At 40.7% G+C, this 20,384-nt stretch overlaps 2 protein-coding genes across 2 annotated transcripts; one reads left to right on the forward strand and one right to left on the reverse strand.

Annotated features, from left to right (window-relative positions):
* Nucleotides 1–183: 183 nt before the first annotated feature.
* rab8b (RAB8B, member RAS oncogene family) lies at nt 184–9,667 on the forward strand. The gene is made up of 8 exons (XM_047042429.1): nt 184–427; nt 4,367–4,427; nt 4,889–4,949; nt 6,216–6,293; nt 6,558–6,647; nt 6,777–6,842; nt 6,957–7,007; nt 7,129–9,667. Exons 1-8 carry the CDS (start codon nt 304–306, stop codon nt 7,219–7,221), a joined length of 624 nt encoding a protein of 207 aa, XP_046898385.1. The 5' UTR covers nt 184–303; the 3' UTR covers nt 7,222–9,667.
* Nucleotides 9,668–10,218: 551 nt separating this feature from the next.
* Nucleotides 10,219–18,914, reverse strand: LOC124482046 (transient receptor potential cation channel subfamily M member 1-like). The gene is made up of 16 exons (XM_047042376.1): nt 18,899–18,914; nt 18,657–18,757; nt 18,395–18,565; nt 17,535–17,669; nt 16,714–16,854; nt 16,150–16,445; nt 15,760–15,988; nt 15,345–15,473; nt 15,108–15,239; nt 14,780–14,908; nt 14,401–14,652; nt 13,908–14,082; nt 12,553–12,697; nt 12,084–12,286; nt 11,728–11,860; nt 10,219–11,461 (listed from the first exon to the last, which is right to left on the reverse strand). The coding sequence occupies exons 1-16, from the start codon at nt 18,912–18,914 to the stop codon at nt 10,219–10,221; spliced, it is 3,630 nt and encodes a 1,209-aa protein (XP_046898332.1).
* Between the last annotated feature and the right edge of the window lie 1,470 nt (nt 18,915–20,384).

The raw sequence follows: 20,384 nt of genomic DNA on the forward strand, positions 1-20,384 counted from the left end.
TACATTTTTTTAGCGTTAATAAATTATATTTCATGTCAAAACTTTTAAATTACCTGGAAAACCGGCATAGAAAGAATAAAAGCAAGGTTTAAGAAACGTTAAAAAAACATTCTCACCAATCTGGCAACCCAGATGAGAAGGATGCGCCCTGCCTCTTATGTTGTAGACGTCATTCAACTCACATTTCCCTGTTTCCTCTTTACTGTATGGTTACAGTGTATCAAAGAGGTGTAGCTAGCTGGACCCAAAGTGTCCAGTTTCGTTAGAGACAGTCAAATCTAAGGGATTGAAGCGAAGGAGGATATGGCAAAAACATATGATTATCTTTTTAAACTGTTACTAATTGGAGACAGTGGAGTTGGAAAGACATGTCTCCTGTTTCGATTCAGCGAAGATGCATTCAACACTACCTTCATATCAACAATAGGTCAGTTTTCTGTCATTTGTACATATACATTTAAAATGGACTGCTGTTACTTACATAACGGTGATGAACAATGGGAAGCAAGGTAACGGACAGCTGAATGTTTTGTCTTATGTTGTCTTTTGACCATTGTGTGCACGTTAAATTAGTATGAGGAACGAGGCCCTCGCCTGTATGCAGAATAAGCACGAGTTGTCAGTAATGTTTCTTTTGTCAATGAATTTAAATCAGAGGTGATGTTTCGTCTAGCAACGTGCAAAACGGAAACAACCAGTTATTGTCATGTAGCTTCTCCTTACCTGTTGGATGTGTACTACAGGTAGACTTGTGGGCAGAGCCCTGGTAGAAATAATGCTCATTGGATTGTTTCTTCTGACTGTCACTTTCAAAATACTCTTCGTCAAATGGGACATTTTTTCAATCTCAAAGTTGGGTTTCATACAATTGAGTGTTAGAATTTCAAATAAAGGTAGAGGGAAATTATACCTTTTTACTCGGAAAATAAGAAACATTCCTTAGTTCAGTTGAGCCTTCTTGAAAACAAAATATGCAGCCTGCATTGATTTGAAGGAAATTAGGCAAAATAGGTATCTATGTCACTTTGTTTCATGTGCATTATTGGACAAAACCAATTTATTCTCTCATTATAATCCAGGTTAAAAAGTTAACTTATTTAATTATTTTTACTAGAATGGCAGGAAGGTGTTGGTTACTTAGATTGTGTTGATTTTAGTAAAACTCTGCCTTTCCCTTTTTTTTTCCCCCATGACTTTACTTCACTACATTGTTGACTTATAAGCTTATTCGTCTATTATAAAAGCAGGTGATTGAAGTCTGTTAAAGTTAAGCTATGTGACCCAAGAACACAAAGTTCACTCCAAACTAACTTCTAATGATTTAGTAAATCATCATCTTAAAAAGACAAAGCTGAAATATGATTACAGTTGATCACCACATTCATTGTAAAACAGACTTCTTTAGGAGACTTTCCTCTGCATCAGAGTAGACAGGTGGTTGAGTTTATTCAGGTTTCTATGTCTTTAGTCTTCCTGAAACAGGAAGTGTGAGGAGGCTTTTTCTTTCAACAGGATGACAATGTTATACGAAGATAGAGGCGTGCTCTCAACCTTGTGCCACAGTATAAGCTAACCACAGGTACAGCACATGCACATGTTAATGTGATGTCTGTTTAAGTGGTTCCTGTGGTTAAAGTTGCTCAGATGCACATTTAGTTTCACTTCAACCCAAATTGGCATGCTATGACTCTCTATTCACTGATTTGATCCAGAGACATTAATGTGTAATCTCCTAATCAGCGTTGATGTGCTTCTTACTATGGAAAAAAAATCTAAGATACTGGATAGCTGTTAGGCAAACCCTTCCTCCCACCTCTCCACTAAACTAGCTGCTACTGTAGGGCCACACAACAACCATAATGATCCCATCCTATTCAAAAGGGTCACAAATGTTCCACAGGACAGCTGTGCTGTTCAAAACTGCACTGTACAGCATGAGTATTGGGAAGGTTGTATGACTAAGAGGGTGAATATCTAATGATCTCCCACGATTCAAGTCTGTCCAACAATGGTCTGTGGAAACAGAAGCCGTACTGTCAGAAATCTGCTTTGAGTCTCGTGAGTGTCAGCTGACCGGCTGTTGTGTTCAGGGTTGGGCTTTATGTGTGTGTGTCCGTTATGTGTAGGCTGTGTGAGTGTGTTTGCATAGTTGTATAGGCTAGGCCATCAGTGTGTGCGTGTGTGTATAAGTGTTAGTGTATGTGAACGAGCAACAACGTGTGTTTGTGCAGCCCGTGTGTGTCTGTGTGTCACTGTGTGCTTATCCCACATTCTTCCGCCTGTCGGGGAGCTACCAGCCGGTCTGTCACATCCCTTCCTCTTTGTATAAAACCTTGAGAGGAGAGGTTAGTGACCCCGGGGCCGGCTCCGCTGCAAGCTTCCCTAATGACCACCACCAACCAGGTTCTTCTTCCTGGACAGTGACTGAGGGTGGAGGGAGGGAAGAGGGAAGCTCTGACCGCCAGTAACCCCCCCCCCCCACACACACACACCCCATGCTGTGGAATCAGAACCACCCACCAACACTGCATGGAGACTCTCTGTCTTTCTCCCTGGTGGAATGTGTAGCCAAGCCCCTCGCAAAAGAACGGAAATTGAATCACAGCCATTGGAATTCACCCGCTGTGGAGTTGTTTCTAAATAGTGAATTCCCCTCATTGTTGTTTTTTTTTGCTGTTGTTGCTTGTTCTGAAAGGAAGATGGGCAGATGACAATTCGTCCCATCCTTGACGGGGGTTTTTCTCCCCTAATATGAGTTTAGGGTGACTGATCGGTGAGGTTAAAACCAAGCTAGCTAGTCTTCATCCTCTTGGAAGATGGATTTTTTTGTTGGTGCGGGAGAGGAAGTTTGATACATTTGGTGTTGTGAGGAGTGTTGTTTCAAAACCTACTGTAGGCTAATAGCACAGCTATTCTGTAGGTTTGTCGAGCCTAATTTGGTTCAAGACCCATGCTCCTTAGTATACATAATGCAGTTTGGATTGGAATTAAATAATTATTACAGATGATCTGAAGTGAAGACATTGTTGTTAATGACATGTTTTTTAACCAGTTTTTGCTGCAGCCCACTACTTCCTGTCAGAGCTGCTTTGACCTCTATTTGTCATGTAGCACCGGAAGCCTCAGGACCATCTCATTATGCTTTAATATGGACACTTGTTCCAGCCTTCGACTGATAATTGACAAGGGTCCTCTCAGGTTACACACCAATGACATGCTCTGTCCTTTCCCATGGTCTATTTTGATGGCGGCTCTTTTCTGTAAGACATTCAAATGTACGAGGGTTAGCCAAACGCAGAGCAATAGTGCTAATAGTGCTTTGGAGTAATTGGCAAGATGCTACCAAATTTGATTTGCAAGCAATAGCTTCTTATTGTCTCTCTCTCTTTCTCTGTCTCTTCCACTCTCACCAATATGGTCATTGTTAGTGGAGAGCTTTCATGAAGCAGACAGCTGTCCGGGCCAGGGCCAGGGTTCCTGCTTTATTTAGCCATGTCAGTTTTGGGGCCAGTGGGTGTCAGAGGGGTTGAGGATGCCTGACAGCCCTGCATGCTCTCTGTGCTAGGAGAACCAGGAGAGATCATCACCAAGCTAACAGCATTCCCTTGAGCACTTGGAGATTAGGGTGGACACCCTGGCCTGCCTGTCACTGCATTGGCATGACTATCAACTGACATCAGTGGACATGCTCTCATGTCTTGTCCCCCACCTGTAGTTGTCAGAAGTCAGAAAAATATAGAACTTCCCAAGGTGTGTGTGTGCCTTCATTACACATTGGTATATGTGAGTAGGCATACCCTAAGGTCCACACTGGTGATGTGTTGGTGTGTAATGGAGCTGGGCAGTGTGTTATATGAGCCTGGGACTGTGGACCTACTTTAAGCACGCAGACCTTTAAGCCTGATTTTAGACTTCCCCCGCAAGGGATCTTCCTGAGCTCTGAATGACTCCAAAAGTTGTGTGACCCAATCCCACTTTTACTACCCACTTCTTATCCTTTCCAACATTGTGGATTGGAAAGACTTTGACGTAACATCCCTGTGCTTAAATTAGGTCTGAAACTGTGTTATCTGAGGCAACCAGATTGAGGTACTGGTGTGCTATGTGTTTGTGCTTCTGAACCAAAATGCATCAAAACAATTGACATTGATGGACAGGAGGCAGGAGATCAGGGTGAAATGTAAGAAAATAACGTTGTTTTCGTAAACTGATTAAGCTAACCCAGGTGCCTTTGACTGAGACAGTTCGTATTGGATAGATGTACTGTTGTTTCAACACTAGGTTTTAGATTCCTTAGACTTCTTGTTCTTAATTCACATATCAATTGTTTCATATTGATTCATAACTTTCCCTCATTCCATTACAGGTATTGACTTCAAAATCAGGACAATTGAGTTGGATGGGAAAAAAATCAAGCTTCAGATATGGTAAAATATTTTCATAATCTTTCTTGCAAAGACCATTGACATTAATATGATTTGTGTGTACCGTATACATTCTGTTAAAGTAGCCATCCAGACCACATGACCAGTACTAGTTGAATAATTTGCCAGCAGCGTTAGGTAAATCTGATACATAACACAGTACAGTGATTGTGTGTGTAGTTGGGTTGATGATGATGTAGATTAAGTGTGTGTGTGTGTGTGTGGGGGGGGGGGGGTTGGGTGTGTCCATGAGTTTTGGCTATGTGCTTGTCTGCATTCATGGTCTTGCAAATGTGTGTACATTCTCTTGACCTACTTATCATTGGCAAATTCACATATGCAAAATATCCCTGTCAATGTTTAGAATGAGATATGACCCCCCCCCATCCCCTCTTGACTATCAGAGTCTGTTCCAAGCATGTACATTGTGTTTCGTCCTTATCATGCACTCTCTTCTCACACAGGGACACAGCTGGCCAGGAGAGGTTCAGGACCATCACAACAGCCTATTACAGAGGAGCAATGGTAAGACACCGCCCCTCCTATTCACTCATTGGACACAGTATCATTGAAGCAACCTTTTAGGTCCGTTTTTTAGATGAAGCCCTATCAGACTACGGGACCTAATCTGACCCAGATGGGTATTGAGTCAAACATAGTCCAACTATGGTGGATGTTCTGGCATGTGTGTGTCCCTCCACTCCCTGCACATGTGTGCGTGTTCCATGACCTGTGAGATTCATTATTTATTGATTTTATGTAAAGCACTTTGAGCTGCAATTCTTGCATGAAATGAGCTACATAAGTAAAGTCTTATTAATTAGGTTTCTTTGTCTGTCTACACTTAACACAAATGAAGATCTAAAACGCTTGTTTTAAGCCCAGTCAATAGATAGAGACTTACAGTATGTGTTGCGTTGAAAGTTAGAGACCTTTTAGCTTTTGCCATTTTCACAGAGATCATATACAGACAAAGGTCACTAAACATAGTCCAGACGAGGGACTGCTAAAAGGTTGGATCAGAGTGATGTGTTTAGAAAGCTAACACCCCTCTGTTTTCTGTTCCTCTCATTATGTTACCTTGGTATCACAAGCTCACAGTCCTGATTTATTTTTCAATCTACAGAGGCAATAACAGATAAGATATTCACCCTCAATCCCTATCTCACTCTCAGGTATTTGAGGAGCAAAAGTCATTTTTAGTGCTGTAAAGCGTTGTTGATGATCATGAGCTCATTGTATATATATGAAACACATGTTCTGAGTGAAGAAGCACACGTGACTGTGGAGTGTCCCGCACTCATCCCCCTCACTGCAAGATACTGGACCAAGAAATCCCCCCAGTTGATAGTGTTGTTCCTGTCGGGGCTGTTCATATTGTTCCTTCATGTTGGTCACACCCTCTCAGTCCTACTGCGCCTGACCTCTCTCTGGTACGCCTCCCAGCTGGGCCTTTTCACTTCGTTTATTCTGTGGTCAGTTTAACCATTGGTGTGTTCTACAAACAGAGAACAGAAATGTAATCTAATTCCCTGCGTTCGTTCCTGAAAGGTTCTGAAATGCTCCCCGAGTTGTGTTGTGAATTTGTGTTAGATTAGATACATTTTTGGCTTCATAAATGGTCTTGTTTTGCCATCGTGGGACTTGACAAGTTTAAAGACATATAGCACCGGAACAGCGCAGACATCCTTACTGGGTCATGGTTTGAAGGCTGAAAGGTTGGACTTTTCCTGTTCATACCCCAATGTGTGTCACTTCCGCTGAAATCACTTCCTTTCCTTTGTCCTGCAGGGCATAATGCTGGTGTATGACATCACCAATGAGAAGTCATTCGAGAACATCAAGAATTGGATCCGGAACATAGAGGAGGTAAAGCTAATTAGCAAGGCTAAATCACCACTGTGGAACAGTTGCAATGATCCTCGAGAGGACCCACAAAAAGTTTAATTTCTTTATACTATGTTGCCATCTTCTGAAAGATTTGGGTATTGCATCTAAGCACTTTTGATTCTCGGTTTCAAATGAACCTAAACAAAAAGGTCATTGAACATTTCTCTGGGGGGGGTTGAGGTGAAAGATGCTCTAGTCTTTATCAGAGACAGCTATGTAATAGTTCTTCTGTGTCCCTCTTAGCATGCTTCTTCAGATGTGGAGAGAATGATTCTGGGGAACAAATGTGACATGAATGACAAGAGACAGGTGTCCAAAGAGAGAGGAGAGAAGGTATGCAAGGTTCATTATGGCACATTTGCTTTTGCAGTATCTCATAGTTTGATTGATGACCATTCAAAAATATTTTGGTTGACGATTCTGATTGTTTTTTTGTCTTAACATATGACTCAATCTATGCAGTTGGCAATTGACTATGGGATCAAGTTTTTAGAAACCAGTGCAAAATCCAGCATAAATGTGGAAGAGGTGAGTTACACTGTTCATCATCTTGCAGTCCTGTGTTTGTATAGAAAGAACAGTTTGTAGTTTATTGTGCAAGCCATACACTTTGACCAGTGTCTTTGTGTTTTATTGGAACAGGCCTTTTTTACCCTCGGCAGAGACATAATGACAAGACTCAACAGAAAAATGGTATGTTTACGACCCTGTTTACCACCCTTTTTACGACCCTTTTCAGACAAGCTCAGAAGTATAAAGAATAATAATAGTTTTTGTCCACTTCACATTTCATGTCACTGTCTCTTTTTTCCAGAATGACACAAATCCTTCAGGAGGGGGTGGACCCGTTAAGATCACAGAGAACCGGTCTAAGAAGAGCAGCTTCTTTAGGTGTTTGCTACTCTAGTTGCACCACCTCCACAGACTATCACTGCCTCCACCTGCTCCTCCTCTTTTACACACACACACACACACACACACACATATATACATGAGCACATAAACACAAGCTCAGTTGGCCTGGGCAGGGCTGATCCTGGTTGCTGCTCTTCTGTTGCTGCTGAGAAGCTGAATGTTTTGCAGCCCCCACACTGTCTCTTATTGAGAAAATATACAACAACAAGTAAAGAAAAGGAATGCTCATCATCATTTACTCTGTTCCCCCTCCCCATGTTCAATCCACCCTTCCATAGACTTAGCAGTTGTTCCCCTCTCCACCAGACGGCCTGTGTGTGACATCCTCAAGCTCCTCCTCCATGTCCCCTTCCACTATTTTCGAATGCCCATTTTGACTACCCATTTGGGATACCCATTCGGACTACCCATTTGGGATACCCATAAAGTTGCTAAAGCTGCCTCCCCTACTTAACTTTTTGCACAGTGCAATTTTTTTTTATGGTGAAGATTGGCCTCAGAGGGTCGGTCAAGTTGCTTTATATTTCATCTGCCTGCCTCTGAAGAGGAAAATCACAAATCATGACTGAAGAATGCCTGTGGGAAAAAAACTTTGCAGCATGACTTGATAGGAAGAAAAAGTCCCTTTTTAATTGACCAAAGCTGATTGCATCTCATGGTGTTGAACACTGTTTTTGACATGCATTGTACATCTATCCTTGCATTGATAATTTTTTAACATCATTGTGTAGTCCCTGGATGCGTGGAATGTTTTATAGAGAGCGTCCACATTTCGGAGGGAATTGGTGTGGGGCAGAAACTGATTTTTTACCACTTCTGACAATATAGTGAGGGTTAAAAGAGGTTATTTTGCACTTTGACTAAGGTTTCACGTCGTTCTGACTGTAGGATCATTATTGCTACCTTTTCCCCTCAATCACTGCACTGTATTAGGACAGGCTCTATATTACACTGTAGAACAAATATGTTTATTTCCATAATGTGCAATACTACATAGAAAGTCTTCCCTGGCCACAGCCCTCTGTATTGAAGACTGATTAGACTGTAAATCTTTGACCAAAGCCAATGTCTATTAAACACCTGTGATTTCAGAGTTTGACGTAGCGATATCCAATACTTAAGTGTCTTTAAAAGCCTTGAATGTTTTTGTGTTGGATCTTCAGCATTCCATTCACTGAAAATGGCCTTGCTAAAAGGGTTGAGTACTGTTTTTGAGTCAACAGTCCTGAAACAAAAAACAATAACTTTTGTAGCAGATATTGAAGGAGCAACGTATGTAATCCTCTGTAGTGAACTGTTATGTGTTTAATGCAACATTTATTATCTTAACTATGGTCTTATATTTTTTTTTTGTATTCTGTAAAACATTGGACTCACATGTTACTCTTAAAGTATTGTGAACCATAGGAAAACCACTTAATGCATGCTTATATTTGCGCATTGATTGCAGAAATAAGTTGGTGAGATTTTTATACTTTTCCTATTATGATAGTATTTGATCACTCTTAAAAAAAAAATATTCTATTCCTTTTAAAAATTAGTGTTAAACAATTGTTTACAAAACCACTGCAGCAGTATTACGTTATCTTTGTGCTGTGTGTATGTCAGTGTGTATGTTGTGTCTGATACAAGGTGCTTTTTACAAATGCAGATTACGTGTCCATTGCTAGTTATCAAGGATAGTTAATGGTTATGTGTAGATCACCCCTTAATGTCAAGATTGTATTGACATAAGAAAGCACTCATTTAATTTTTTAACATACAATCACATTTATGTGACTTAAAGTTCATGATTGTAATTATTCTATCATGTAAAACCTTTTTCAAAACTTTCTGAAGTTTTCTTTTAAAATGATGACTATTCATACTGCTATCAGTCATCATTCCCTTTTTTATCATACATGTGCCTCAGAGTTGTACTGAGGATTTTAATATCCTACGTTTTACAGATTTAGATATAATAGATTCAAGTTCAAATCAGTGGATTGTCTTACAGTTGGAAAAATACTGTCAAGTTATTTCTACACATTTTCAGATTGTGTGTTTTGACACTGCTGAAATGTTTTATTGAAGGATATTTGAAAGCTTGAGTTACATGGACCTATGTGTTTATTATCATTAGACCTGTTCTCGTCATGCAGTGATAAAAAACAAACATTTATCATTTCGGGACCATGAAATAACATTTGCAAATGAAAAACACATACAGAAATATGAAGAATTTCTAGAACAGTGTAACAATGAAAGTTAATCAGTGCTTTGATACCCTTACAGTCAAATCTGAAAGACACATTCAAGCTAGCTCATTCCTCATCTGCATACTTGTACGGAGCTTTTAACTTGTCTTCCTTGACCATTTGCCCACTCTGTAACATATCAATCTAATTGCAGTGTGAACTGACATTGTATAAAGAATAAATAACTTTGTTTTTATTCATTGTGTTTGCACTTAATGTCTATATGTTATGTTTATTGTTGCAATTGTGTGCTTGTTCATTAGCTTTTCATGGATGCTTTATTTTTACATCATATGAACATGTTTTTTAACTTTCCCTTTATTCCTCATAAGCATCAAAAACATGTCAAACCCTTATGCCTCCAAAAACACAGATTCTCATTGATTCAAGGATTCTTTAATAGAAGTAGAATAATTTGAATGTCAGTTTTTAAGGGTTCTCGCTTGGTTGTGAGTTGGTCTGTGGTCCAAATACAAATCCATCCACAGCCATTCAAATTGTATAGCCAGACAACAGGATGACGTTTGGTGGATTCATCAAAAGTTATTAACAAATGTAAATTAAGAATATGAAGTATTCTGATTTGTTGATTTAATCTTGATGTGTTCACCATCCCCATACCTATCCCAAAATATCGGCCCTCTTGCTACTATAGGTTTGAGTTTGTGTATATGTAAGGTTCACTTTCCCTTTATAATGAACATAATAATATATCACTCATATCCACTAGACAGTATCAGCAGTCTTTATCTTTATTTGGTGTCCTTAGAGTCTCCCCAAACTTTTTCCCCGGATCCTGCAAAAGCTAATGCCAGGTCCCTGACACTGCTTGCTGACCTGGGCTTCTCCAGACTGTTCCCTCTAACCTTAGCTTTCCTGGGGTTGGTGTTCAAGCTCTTCGACCTGAGAGATGGATAAAACCTGTCTTCCGCCACTAGCAGATGATCAGTATCCTTGGCCTCCTTCCCCTCCTTGTTCTCCTTGGCCTCTTGGGCTTCCTCCTCTCCATCTTGCTGGCTCTCGACAGTCCCTGGCTCTTGTGTATCTGCTAGCACTCTTTCATTTACTGGTATTCTCTCAGTAGTTTGTCTAGAGGGGAGTGGTATTTCATTGGAACTCACCATCGATACCATGGGAGAGTGGCCAAACGGACATGGGTGAACTTTGTACTCAAACTTGGACGCCCAGTCACCCATGATAGGGGACTTAATCGCCTGCTCTGTAGTGGAGCTGTTGTAGTCCATGGCCCACTTAGTCCTTGCTCCCTCGGAACCTTCTGCAGGTGTAAACATCATGCTACTCATGGATCTTCGGCTGGAGGACGGAGAATTGCTGAGGGTCTCTGAGGGACAGTATTGCAGAGTCTTTGCCCTTTCCAGGGGATACGAAATGGCCGCTTCCAATTTGATCTTCTCCATGGCCACCCCAGCTTTCTCCAGGGCAGCATCCATCAACTCCGTGCTGGGCTTTGATGGAGGTTCTACAAGAGCAGGTGCTGGGGTCTCCTGTTTCTCTGCATCACATGGTGAGATCAGGATGTCCACACTGGAGTTGGATCGTCTCCTGTCCTGAGGGACTATCACATCCAGCGTTGCCCCATACTCTCTGACTGTAGTATTACCAGCCGAAGCAGGACTCAAATCGTGAAAACTCCCCTTCCCCTCTGGACTCTGGCTTCGTTTTTCTCCAGACTCTCCATATTCAGAATGCCGATCGTCGCTGTTGTCCAGGTGGTAGCGATAGACGCTGTAACCGTCTGCGCTGTTGATGCTGCTGTGTCGAAGTAGGGTGTTTGGTTCACCGACAGTTGAGCCCCCGGATCGTGTCCGAACTAGGTCGGCGCGGTCCACCCCGGCCAGCTTCTCCAGGGCATTCATCATGCGGCCAGAGAACTCCTCCAGCTGGGCCAGTCGAAGGTCCACCGTCTGCAGGGAGGCCTTCATGGAGTGCTCTCTCTCGTTCACCTCTTCCAGGCGCATGGACATGTTCTCCACCCTGAGAATAGACAGGAGAGCACAGTCACATGTCGGTGTCAACTTGCTGATGAGCAGGACACATTAGGTTTGTTTCAGTATCCCAGTACAACGTCAGGTTTGGATCAATTACAAGTATTTTAAAGTTTGGGATGTGTATTTGATTCAAGAAAACCTTCATTGAAGAGAGGAGCATTACTAAGACTAAACCAAGCACTCCACATATTTCAACCAAGTCTGTCCTATGTGACCATGAAATTAAGAGTTTGTTTTCAACCGTGACTTTACCTCTCAGACGTGACTCGAATGCGTTCGTTGTTAGATGACTGTTCCTCATCCTCCTTCTCACGGAAGTACTCTTCGACACACTGCTCCTCAAACTCATACAGGCTCTTAAGCTCCTCTGAGTTCAGCACAAGCTCTGTTGAAGGGCAAATATCAACTTGAACAGTAGAGTAGCAGTGTCCCACCTTCTCATAAAACAATGCACATACATACAAATACCTAATTAAAGCCCATTCATCTTTCATGATAGTTTTATGTATACTTTAAGTCTGAGACATTCGTTTGTTAACAGTGCTACCATTGTTTGTTAGGTTACAGAGCTGTTGTTGCACCAATAATACGATGGACACAGCACTCACGGAGGCCTCTGTCTCTTTCATCTTGCTCTCCCTCCTGTCTTTTCTTGCAACGGCAGCAGATGCGTTTGAGGAGGATGTAGATGTGGCTGAAAATAATGAGGGGGGGGGGCAGGATTGGCCGGTCATGGAAGGTCATGATCAGCTGGTAGCGCTGGAACTTCCACACCTGGTTGGATATGGACTTCACCTCAAAGAAGGTGTTGCTGTCAAAAGAAGGAGGATGCGGTTGACTGGTCACTTCAATACACCTTTTCTGGGTTCCCCAGAAAAACTAATTGCTGTAGAACCTGTATATCTGACAATTACAAACATTATGTGAAAATAATAACCAACTGGACCATGTATTTTATACTTTACAGTAGACAAAATTACAGCATATGAGCAGGACAAGTCCTCTAAAAAAATACAAATTACAAGTGTTCATGCTTTCCTTCGGTGCAGTATTCAGTCTACCATTGTGCCAACTTACTTGAAGACAGCTATAAGAAGGTTGACTAGCAGGATGTTGGCCACCAATAAATAGCAGGCCATGATGGCAGGAGTTAGCCAGGCACCGGGGATACAAGGTGGCAGTTTTTTTCCGTCCTCATCATACAAATTGTCACCACATGGTGCTGGGCAAAAGAGGTTGAGTTTCAATGTCTTTTGTATAGATTTATTGATAACTTTATCGGAATATAAGTAGATTTTGCTCTTGCTCTCATCCAGGTAAATACATAATTACTTTAACATTGTTTATGGGCATTATAGAAAACAACAATGGTGGAGGTGGGCAATGAAATGTTACTCACGGTTGATTTCCATTGCATAGACTACCAATCAGTGATGCAAGCAAGAGAAAGAAAAGTAAAGGCAAAAAGTAGAGAAAGAGAATAGTACAACAACAACCAGGCAATCAACCAATCATCATTCTGCCAGGAGGAGCACAATGTATCACTGCTTCATACATGTGTCTGCTTTAAGTGACACATAAAATAGAAAAGGAATTGACCTTCCATATTCCATATTTTCTGATTTGTGTGCACCAAAACAAATTCGAAGGATCCTTATTCTAACTGCTGTCTGGATCAGGGCATCAGTAGATTTGAATCGGTAGATAATGTTTATTTTCTGGTGCTTCATCCATGTAAATGTTTTTAATGAAAGCTTTAATCAGTAAGAGATTCGACTTTTGTGCTGTCTTCCTCTAGGCATAGTGCAATACAACAATTTAATTATACACTAGTACTTCTAGCAGGCAGATGATCATGATAAAAGGCTGACACATTTTACATGATTAAAAAACACTTTTGGTTATGGAATTAATGTTGATGATTATTCTGTCAGTAGTGTGTGCTGTGTATGCACATACAATCTCTGAAGTAGTTATGTAATTGATTAGTGCACTGTGTAAATGGAGTCCAAAGGATTGAGCTTGATGCTTCCATTGGATGTTATGGATATTAAAATAAATATGTTGACCACATTTCCCTCTCAGTTGTCGCAAGCACACAATCTATCCATCATTGCAGACCTTAGTCCCAAAAATATTTGGTGAAAGTATTAAGTAATTTTCTGTTTGACATTTCCATAAGCAACATATTCATAAAGGAGTAGTGAATGTACCAGCAGAGGGAGCAAAGGACCACAAACAAACTCACAAACAGACACAATGCAATCACAATAAAAGTAAGGAAACGTTTACAGTGAAACTGGGGCTGGAGAGGCAAAGAGATTAACATTGAAAGGTTTACGGGATGAGAGGGCTATCATGGAGATTAAAGTACAACTGATCATCCGCCCATGAAACAGGAAACAGAATCTTACTATGAATTCTAGTCTTACGGTCTATCGAGTCCGCAAACACTTCTCCATAGATCATCCAGTAGGGCATGTAGAAGATGTTCCGGGCCAGGCGCCAGGTAGGCTCCTCGTCAGGGTGAAGGATGGCCTGCCGTGCCACGCCAAAGCTCATGAGCACCACCAGCATTATCACCACAAAATATAGCATGTCAATCATCTGGAAGACAGGAAGAAGATACGCCCATTGTATCAGTGGTGGTGAGAACGAGGAATGTTTCTGTGTTCGTTTTGACAGTCTCGGATGTGACCACAAGAGATAGGGATATTAAACTTTACTGAATTTCCCAAAAAGTAATTTAACTAACCCTTGAGTTTTTGATTATTAACATAACATTCAAGTTTTGGATCTCAGGTTTATAACAAATTACACCTGAACTGGGGAAGTGGAACCAGAGAAAATGAACTGGGGCAGCTAAGCCGAGCAAATGCTCAATGAAAAAAAGGTTGAACAGTCAAATCCATTTCTTGATCTTACCATTTTCCCAATCATCATGACATATGGTCCCAGGTACTTGTTGACCCCAAAGATGTCCAGAACGCGGATGTACCAGAAGATGATGTCAATGCAGTAAATGACCCGGCCCCAACCCATGTAGGGCTCGTTCTGCAATCGCAGCATTAGGCCCAGAAGGAACACAGAGATGGCTACCAGGTCTGTTATATTCCAGTACTCCTCCAGCCACACGTTGATCTTCTGCTTTAGCTTACCCGGCTCAGACATCAGGATCTAGGGGACAAGAGAAAGGTCAGAGGTTCTGAGCCAGGAATGCAATGTACTGTGCACACATCTAGTGTAGTTCTTGTCTGAAAAACAATTTAAACTTTGTATCAGAATCGGCCATTTGCAACTTTACCTGCCTGACTTTTTCCAGTCCCAGAGTGATGATGTAAGAGATAACGATACCCTCTTGCAAGGATGGCCAGCGTTCCATCTTCACCAAGATGATGTAGTTGTATAACATGAGGTATCCAAAGTAGGTGATCTGTATATCAAATAATATCAAGATCAGAAACAGGCATCTTGAAAACCCCCATTATCTTGTCAGGAAAGTCAATAGAATGAGGAACATTGAAGAACATCTAACCTTTTGCATATTTAGTATACTTGTACTAAACTGCAGTATGAGAGGTCAATGTGTCATGTATTTTCTTTTTCTTAATACGTAACAAAAGAATACTTGCAGTGTTGAACCAGAACTTGGTGAATGGGGTGTTGTAGAAGTCATAAATCTTCCTTCCAATTGGAACTCTCCTCTGCTTCTTGTGGCCTTCCTCTTCATCCCCCTTCTTGGATACTGCATCAGTGTTGACATCCTAAGATCATGGACAACATCTGCTTATCAGGCTACATATTGGAACACAGTACACACAAAATAAATAAACACAGCTACCATGTGGTGGATTGCCATTAACAAATACCCTGCTGGATTTGTTGTCATCATCTTTCTCCTTAGCGTCTTCATTTTCTGATGCGTGATATGTGGCTTCATCTCCAAGGCGGAAATCCAACAGTAGAATTGATGGTGGAAAAATAATTCCAAAAATGACCTGAGGACCAATGAATGAGAGCGTTTTTTAAAAACCTTAAAATGTGAATATTACAGTCAACTAGCCTTTACAACCAATCTGTTTGTTGTCTGTTTATCATAATGTATTCTAAAACTCCAATATATGCATTGCATGAGTTAGTCAAACTCTCAAACAAACTGCATCAGTCAAACAAAAAGTATAGTAAAGAATATGCAGCCAAACTGGTATTTGAGAGATCTCATCCAGTCTTCATTTCATCCCATGTGAGTAACCCCCGGAGTGGTAATGCCAGAACACCACCCACCCTCAACCCATGGCTCTTTCCCATCCTCAGACAGCCCATCCACATGTCTGTCAACAGCATCTGGCTGCAGGTGTGGGCGATGAAGTCTCTGTGTTTGGCAGCCACCGCCAGCTTCAGACAGGTGGAGTTGCTCCAGTTTTTCAGTTCGTAGGTCAGAAGCTTCATTGCCACCTGCTCGTCGTGTTTATAGGATTGGTCCAGGAGTTCATAGGCAAGCTGGCCAAATTCCCTGGGAATCGATGACAAAGCATGTTTGAATATTTCACTGAGCTCATGGGTTAGATCTGGTAGTGGTCACTAATCAGTTGGTGCTGTTCTAAAATTCACGTCTTACATCCTTTATCCTTAACTTCACAAAAGAGGATACAAACATTTTGATTGACTACTCACTTGGAGTTGTTTTCCAGGTCTTGGAAAATGTCATCTACAAGTTCACTCTGTGAAGACTCGTGGGCCATAGCCTTATAAAGCTTACAAGCGACCAGTGCTTTGGCCATGGCCTCTTCCCCTCTCTGCCATAAAAAGAGCGCCATCTTCTGGCGCTTCATCAGTACTGCCCAAACCATCAGTTCATGGAACGGGTACTGGAACCGGCTGACCTCAGGGTCATCTACATCTATGTCCAGTTCCTCCTCTTTCTTCTTCTTATTTTTCTTGCCCTTGCCCTTTGAACGTGGGTCATCATCCTAGTTTGGTAAGATGTTACAAATATTACACTTTAACGGATATATTAGCATTGTGTTGAAATCCATTGACAGTTTATCTGAGCAATATTCAACAAATATCAAAAGACAAACCTCCATTCCCAACAGTTTTAAAGCTTTTGGCTGAAAAATTAGGAAAATATACAGGGTAAGAAATACATTTATGTGAGTCAAGTAAGTAAAGAAACCCGAGTAAATACTGATATAATTTATTTGGGGGGTTTTGTTGAAGGAAAAAAAAGATCCATACTCTTTTCAACCCATATAGGTTGTTGTAAAGGATGCGGAAACTCTTCCTGGTGTAGTGACAGCGATAAGCTCCGCCCATGAGGAACTCCAGGACCAGACCAATGTCGATCAAGGTAATCTGGTAATCAGGTGGAAGATTTCCCTGCGATAACAAAATCCATTCGATTATTGAATAATTATTAAAATGTTTAGGGTTGTCCCTTGATTCAGCAGATAAACTAATCAACATAAATTATAACAATGGTTGAGAAGGAAATAACTACCTTTTTTACATCCCTGACAACAAAGTGGAGGGTGTTTGTTGGCCCCAACCTCTAGAAAGGACAAGAATAACTATATCTTTAAAGATGTGTATGCACAAAAACATAGGAATAAAAGGTTCAATGGATTACTGTCATATATTTTAAATATAAACCTGTGAAATACAGTATACTGTATTTATTAGAATGCACACTGAAAGCTCATACATAAATGTTGACCCAAATATTATATTTCCATTTCCATTGGAATTTTGTACCTCTTTAGTTTAAGTGCACTTTACTGTAGCAGATTAAGATGATCCCAAACCTCTTCATGCAAAGGTTAAGCGATAAGATAATAGTATGGAAAATGTAAACAATTATGATTTTAAAACATTGTTGAAAAAATTAGAAAAGGAAAAATTTGAGGTAAAAGTGAAAGCTTTAATGGATGTTATCTGCAATGTAATTTGACATTTTGTCGACAAGCTTTTCATTCATATGTTTCAAATGTTTGTTTCATAGAAAGCTGCAACAACGTTTTCAAAGACACAGAGATTCATCAGCGAGGTGTCATGCTCACCGTGTTGTACAGTTCCTCCAGTCGAGGAATCGTGAGAAAATTGTGAATATTGACCCCGTTCTCAATCAGCAGCTTGACAAAATCCACTCTGTCCAACACAAGTGCATCCATCATGGCCTGCTCCAGAGAGTTCACCTAAATGATGAAAAAAGGGTAAAAACATGTATCTTTCTGGGGATTACCCCTTGACACTGCATGCAGTGTCTCTCTGACAAACTTGTCTTTGTCACATCCAGATAAATTAATTGAATGGACGAAGCAGGTTCAGGCAGTATTGAAAGGAAGCATTGACATTAATGATATCACCAGTGTAACCCCACATGCCTTACCAGTATAATTTCATAATTCAGCAGATTTCATATCATAGCAGAGTTCTCATAAAGTATGACAAAAGATAGTAGCAACAGAAGCTAAGCCTAACCTTCTTCTAACTTTTGTTAGAAGTGGAAGGAGCAAACGTCTCCTGTTACCAAAGTGCTCTACAGAGAGATTCAGGAGGTCTTTTGTTCCTGCAGCAGCTAGGCTTTTTAATCATGACTGCTGATTTGATTTGATTTGATTTGATTGTATTACTGCACATTGCTCATTTGCATGTTATGTATTCCCTGTTTTAACCTTCTATTTTTACTGTGGTAGTGGACCACACTTCCCCTGTGACTATGCTTGTTTTATGTTGTTACTGTATTCCTGTTTTGTATGTTGTACAGACTATGGTGGCAAACCAGTTTCCCCATTGGGGATCAATAAAGTAAATCATCATCATCAACCTGTTGTATTGCCTTGTATGGCAGTGCAATTAATGTTCATCTTGTGTTTCCTATTGTCAATTATATGGGTTATTGCCTCTGAAGGAATTTTACCCAGTTAAGCAGCTCTAATTTCCTGGGATCAGTCTCTACAGGGGGCTCAGGTTTGGTCTTTCCACCCTTGCCCTTCTTGCCACGGGCCATCCCCTTCCCAACTCGGGGCGCGGCTGCTGGACTCTTGGGACGGTCCTGTGATGGGGCGTTGGTGGGCAGGGCACTCACAGGCTGCGAGTGGGAGCAGGAACATTTGTCATGTCACTGATTGTGTTCTGTGCGTATATGTAAACATTCCAGAGCTAATGGTCTTCCAACTCACAGGCCAGTGGTGTCCGTACACAAAGATCTGACTGCGAGCGATGTCCACTCTGTTCCAGGCCAGGGCCAAACTCAGCTGGTCTGGGGCTGAGGCATTTGTGCCTAAAATCAAGAAAACAAAAGCTGTTTTGTTGTTTTCCAAGAATGAATTCTTCATCCAATACTACACGATCTTTATCTGCATTTAGCTAATATTTAGCTTATATTATTTACAACAATTTTAGATGTTTCTCTAATACTTACTTTCAGCAGTTTCCATGTGGATTGTATTATACATGTCTATAATTTACAATCTAAATGTACAGTGTATGTAGTTCAATTCAATGTACCTTTCAGTAAAGCAGTCAATATGGACATTTCAATGTCCTGCTGTCCTTCTGAGCCCATACGAAACACTGTAATCTACATAGAAATAGAACAAATGACTTATGGGTCAATAATCTCCCAATATTGAGTGAACATTTGTTGGTTTATACTGTGGGGTCAAGCTGGAATCATTTTGCTTTTTCATATTTTCTTTTGAGTATGCCTCACAGTTATCAGTTTTTCAGGTGGCACCAATAACATAATTAATTCACATTTTCTATCTCTACTTCATCAACCTTCATTGTTTGCTAATACTATAACTGAAAAAATGTCATAGGTCGGACAAATCATTGTCCAGTGAGCAATATAACCACTCAGTAGACAAGTGTAGTCAGTATTACATATTGTGCATTGTGCATTGTGGCCTGAACAACAGAACCAACCCTTGTCAGTTATTGACCAACACTGCAGCACAAACTCAAACAGTGAAGTGCTAGCAAATATCCCTTAACTTGATAAGAGTGTCTCTCTTGGTGGTGCCACAGACTTCCCAATGTATTGAAACTGAAGTGGTGTCACAAGACAGTTTCTGTTGTAATGCAGCTTTGTGGTTGACTGCTGGCACTACAAGTCTGCAAGTCATACGAGCCTCATAAATAATTGATGATAAACTACTGCACTGGCACAAGGCGCTTGTTTTACAATTCCCTCATCGGGGCCAGAATAAAGTCCTTTGACCTCTCCTCCTTTGTGTTCAACTCAAAAGCTATATTTTTCATTAATACATGCATAATACATGAATCTACGTGTAATTCAGAGGTTGATTATAAGTGGACTTTCAATCAATCTGTGTACTGGTATGTGTGGCCTTCAGCTGTTGATAAAAATAGATGCAGTGGATTGTGAGATTAAGCGAAACACAGGGTTATGAACAGTGATTGTTGAACAATGGAAAATCCCTATTTAAGCTGTAAAGCTTATTCAGTGCACTTATACCCTGCCAGATAACATGGGTGACAATGATAAAAAATAACTGTTAAGAAGAATATTGATGTCAGAAGAGATTCTTGAATCCTGGCGTCCTTATGTTGGGTGAAAGACAAGGAAAGTTCATGAAGTATGGAGATATACAGTACAGTTCACTGGGTTCTAACACTGGAGAAGGTAAAGTAGAAAGGAAAGGTGCAAAAGGGTAATGGTGCGGAATGATTTGATGTTCGGAGATCATTGTTTGATTTTCAGGTTATGTTAATAATATACTTGCAGTTCAAATGACCACTGTGCGATATTGGTGGACTACTGTATTGCTTTATCATGTTTAAGTATTGTATTACAACATTTTGGTAGTTGAGAATATTCAGAGAGAGATGGAAGTTTGATGGATGGACAATGACACATAAATGACAGTGCAAGATGACATGAT

This window comes from Hypomesus transpacificus, chromosome 19 (genome assembly GCF_021917145.1).
Source record: "Hypomesus transpacificus isolate Combined female chromosome 19, fHypTra1, whole genome shotgun sequence".
Lineage (NCBI taxonomy): Eukaryota > Metazoa > Chordata > Actinopteri > Osmeriformes > Osmeridae > Hypomesus > Hypomesus transpacificus.